Source organism: Aegilops tauschii, chromosome 6, assembly GCF_002575655.3.
Source record: "Aegilops tauschii subsp. strangulata cultivar AL8/78 chromosome 6, Aet v6.0, whole genome shotgun sequence".
NCBI lineage: Eukaryota > Viridiplantae > Streptophyta > Magnoliopsida > Poales > Poaceae > Aegilops > Aegilops tauschii.
The window spans coordinates 331,218,938-331,223,706 of record NC_053040.3 but is presented as its reverse complement, the minus strand read 5'-3'; the positions used below and the strand labels follow the sequence as shown (position 1 = coordinate 331,223,706).

The following is a 4,769-nucleotide window of genomic DNA, read 5'->3' as shown; positions in this document are numbered from 1 at the left end:
ATACTCAAATCAAAATAAATCCTATCAAAATTTGGAATACGATGAGTGTAGGTATAAGTCGGACATAATTGATGTTGAATCATTAGAATATTTATGTCCCTGTTGTAACGCACTGGCAAATAGCTAGTAGGAAATATAGATTTGGTGTGTTGCCAAGCCATATGTGGCATCAAAGCACGTGGAATTAATCTGCTACTCCCTCCATTCCTAAATATAAGTCTTTGTAGAGATTCCACTAGAGAGACTACATACAAAGCAAAATGAATGAATCTATACTTAAAATGCATCTATATACATCCGTATGTGGTTTATAGTGAAATCTCTACAAAGACTTACATTTCGGAACGGAGGGACTAGATATGTGCATCCTTTTAGGAATGTGCAAGTCAACGTCTGGCAACAACCGGAAATGAATAAAACATGGATGGCAACGGCTAATAGATACACCTAACCATGAGACGGAGCGTTTACCTGTGGGCGAAGAGATAACAACAACTTTAATTAGCGAATGTCAAATGGAGAGGGAAAGGGACACTACTGCCAGTAAGCAAGCAGCCGGCGAATCAGAAATCCCACGCCGCGCGCGCGCGCAGACACATCTTTAAATATATATATACACACCACGTTCGGAGGCCGATCGAAGTCCACAACTCGATCGAAAGCGGCCGCCATGGGAGCAGAGCCAGAGCTCGTCGACCCTGCCGTCGTCCTCGTGCCGTTCCCGGCGCAGGGCCACGTCACGCCGATGCTCCAGCTGGCGCGCGCGCTCGTCGCGCGGGGCGTCGCGGCCACCGTCGCCGTGCCAGACTTCGTCCACCGCCGCATGGGCAGCGTCGACGCCGTCGGCGGCGTGGCGCTCGCGTCGATCCCAAGCGGCATCCCGGACGACGACGAAGAGCCACCGGGATTCGCCAGCATCGCGCACGCCATGGAGCACCACATGCCCGCGCACCTGGAGCAGACGCTAGCGCGGGGGCAGGCTCCTGGCGCCAGGGGTACCGCGTGCCTCATCGTTGACGTCCTCGCATCGTGGGCCGTCCCCGTGGCCTCCCGGTGCGGCGTGCCAGTCGTCGGGTTTTGGCCGGCGATGCTGGCGACTTTCGGCGTCGTGGCTGCTATCCCGGAGCTTCTTAGCAAGGGGTTCATCTCAGATTGCGGTATGCACCGATCTAACTATCCACGCGTCCAGCTCCTGGATCTTATTTCAACTTCCAAGTACATATAACGTATTTTCAAATGCATGATTAGCTTACGTTGCGCACTGGCAATCACAAGTCACAAAGCTCAGGAGATCCAATCCTACACCTGGGTTCTGAGAACTATACATCTTGGTGATATCTGTACTATTTATTCTTATATTTCTAGCAATAGCAAAAAAGTTAGTACACACGTTAGTTGCGTCAATTAATCTGGATTGGAGGGAGTACTTACGTTACCTATGCATTAGCGTTTAGTGCATTGTAATTGTATGGAGTTGATGATATGCTCCATGTACCAAAGGGAGACTGCTGCCTAGCTAGTTAGATGCCTAGATCCTACCAAATAGAGCTAAAGAGCTCGACGCGCGTCTTTGTTTATGTTAGGCGCTGTTAGTTCTACTTGTAATTAAGGTGGGTTGGCGATCAAGCATCTTTCTCACGGATAAAATAAGACTCGGCACATAAAACGGCATAGCTTAAAACCTGCCAAGACAACGATCGGCGTGCCCTTATCAACGAAAAAAATAGCGCGCTATAACGACGCTATAGCGCCGTTATAGCGTATTCAGAAGGAAACGCTATATTTTAGCAAATTCAGTCACTATGGCGCTATTCACGTAATTAGCGCGCTACAGGGCGTTATAACGTTGTAGCGTGTAACGTTATAACGTTCAAATGATAAAAAATATCAGAAGAATAGGGAAGCACAGGTTTATTTTGTGGTTATTGCATGGTAGATATAGGCTAAGTGCTCAGTGTTCAGAGTTAATATAGGTTAAATAGATTGACTATAGTTTGACATTCAGTTTAAAATTTGTGATTCCTATCTGGCTAGATTATGTCTCTCTACGATGGTGTCTTAAGGTACTGAAATATTTTATTTGTGGATATATTTAGCATTTTGTGCAAACGCTATTTTGAAATATAGCACGCTATAACTTGTGTAGCATTTTGAGAAGGGGCTCGCTATATTTTGTAGCGCGCTTATTTTTTCGTTGGCCCTTATGCACAATCACAATAAATTGGCATAGCATGAATTTAGCACGTCTGATTTGGGGCATTTTATTGATCAAGTAATATAACATTACAGAGTCTGATTTGGGACACTTTAAGCGCAGACTAACAAAGTTGACTTTAGCTTTAGGCCTTGAGCTATCAATCACCGAGTCAGCGTACGATAGCAGCACGTAGACCTGAACAAGAAATTGCTTTCCCGGTTTTATTTCATTTGTTTGTTCTTCACTAAAAAAAAGGAAATTTTAATTCGGTACGCAGGCAGTCCCATTTCGACGGAAGGACTCAACAAAGATGAAGCAAAAGCAGACCTCCAGATCGCAAACAACCTCCGCGTAGTACCCGAAGACCTGCAACTTGGCACCAAAGAGCTGCTGCCATGGCTCGTCGGCTGCGCTGCATCGCAGAAATCAAGATTCGCCTTCTGGCTCCAGATCCTACAGCGCGCCAAGAGCCTCCGCTGCCTCCTGGTCAACTCCTTCCCGGGCGAAGCAGCGGAGGAAGGCTCCCGCCAGCACGGCGCACCACGGGGCCTCCGAATTCTCCAGGTCGGACCACTGCTAACCGACGGACTACTTGACAATCCGCACGAGTTGCCAGCAGAGAACCCTAGCATGTGGCAGGCAGATGGATCGTGCATGGATTGGCTTGACCAGCAACGTGCAGGATCAGTGATCTACGTGTCTTTTGGAAGCTGGGTCGCGCCGATCGGGCCGGTGAAGATCAGCGAGCTGGCGCACGGCCTCGAGGCAACCGGGAGGCCATTCCTGTGGGTTCTGAAGAACGATCCTTCGTGGCGAGCCGGCCTTCCCAGCGGTTACCTGGAGACGGTGTCCGGCCGTGGCAAGGTCGTCTCCTGGGCGCCTCAGGGAGGCGTTCTTTCGCACGAGGCCGTCGGGTGCTACCTCACCCACTGCGGCTGGAACTCCACGCTCGAGGCGATACAGCACGGGGTCCGTCTCCTGTGCTACCCGGTCTCCGGTGACCAGTTCATCAACTCTGCCTTCATCGTTAAGATGTGGGAAATAGGGATCAGGCTCCGGAGCAGTGGCAGAGGCGACGTGAAAGATTATATCGAGAGAATCTTGGAAGGAGAAGATGGAAGACGGTTGCAGGAGAAGATGAATGAGTTGAGGGAGAGAGTTGCGGTGGGTGAGGCAAGGTTTGCAGCCAAGAAGAACCTCAAGGCCTTTGTTGATGGAATTAAGAGAGATGACCTTGCTCCAGGGCATCTAGCCACATAATTAAGCTAGAAGAGTTTGACCCAATGCTTTATTTCTGCTGTCTCAGTGAATCCCGATTCGACAAGGTTTATGCTGACATGATTTCTCAAGGGAATGAAATGCTTCATAGATCTAGCTAGGTAAAATTATGCGCTTTGAGTAAAATCGTATCCATATTTTCAATCAGTTTGCAAGGTGAACAATATTCCAAGAAGTTATATGATATACTAAATTTATTTACGGTGGCCACTCTTTATTGTTGTTGGAGTCTACACGGGGGATGGGGGAGTGGGGTAGTGAGTACACAAGTTGACACATAAGTGTCATTTAATAAATATTATTCAAAAGAGTATGGCGGCACAAGACCGCATACAAGGATATTTACATACGCACGTCCGCGCGTGAGGAGAGGTAGAGCAGAAGACAGCCATCTTATCACACTGTTTATATAATCAAATGTCTAAATCAGAGATAATGAGTTCGACTGTAGCAATAGAATGAAGATCATGTGCTCTCAAGACCTTGGTATTCCTAGCGTCCCAAATTTTCCATGGGATAGTAAGTAATAGAGATCCTAGCCAAATGGTCAAGGCTACTAGGTAGTGGAGCATGCCAAAGGTCATGGACGTTGGGGTGATGAGAGTAATACACATACGTTGTACGATTCTGCCGAACTAGAGGCAGGAGATGAAGAGGTGCGGGGCATCCTCTATGTGACAAAGATACCATGGGCATTCCTGGTTGGTGGTAATATGCTTGTAGGCGAGATTGGCCTGAGTGTTAAGGCGGTTGTGGAATAGAAGCCATGCAAACAACTTGACCTTGTTGGATACTTGTGTACCCCAAATGATTCCCCATATGTGTCTTGTTCTGATTCCCATGGAGTGAGGTTGTAGGCATGTTTGGTAGAGAAGTCCTTGCTTCCATTGAGGGAGTGGACATCATGTTCCTGTAAGGGCATGAGGATGGGGTTTTTAATGTTAGAAAATCGTTGCTCTGTATTTAGTCAACATACCCGGCCGTCTCATTGAGCCCAACTAATTCCTATGTTAAGAGATGTGACATGAATATTTATGTACGCGGACACCTGTAAGCTCCCCCTCTCTTGTTGACCCGGGCCTTACTTGGTCCTTGGGATCTTGAAAATTGGCCACCAGCATTATAAGTCCCCTCTCAGGGAGTGACTCTCCCCTTGGGTTGATCTAAAAAAGAGTGGGTGTAACATCCCAAATTTTCAATTTGGAATGTTATACATAGATCATTCATGCATATCATATTTCATTTGCATATTTGCTTTGCGATCCTAGAAATTCTAAGCAACTCAAGGACCCAC

The 4,769-nt window shown here is 47.5% G+C and overlaps 1 protein-coding gene across 1 annotated transcript; it reads left to right on the top strand.

The window, feature by feature from the left end:
• Positions 1 to 645: 645 nt before the first annotated feature.
• On the top strand, positions 646 to 3,685 carry LOC109754371 (UDP-glycosyltransferase 82A1-like). The gene is made up of 2 exons (XM_020313280.4): positions 646 to 1,157; positions 2,475 to 3,685. The coding sequence occupies exons 1-2, from the start codon at positions 671 to 673 to the stop codon at positions 3,455 to 3,457; spliced, it is 1,470 nt and encodes a 489-aa protein (XP_020168869.1). The 5' UTR covers positions 646 to 670; the 3' UTR covers positions 3,458 to 3,685.
• The last annotated feature ends 1,084 nt before the right edge of the window (positions 3,686 to 4,769 follow it).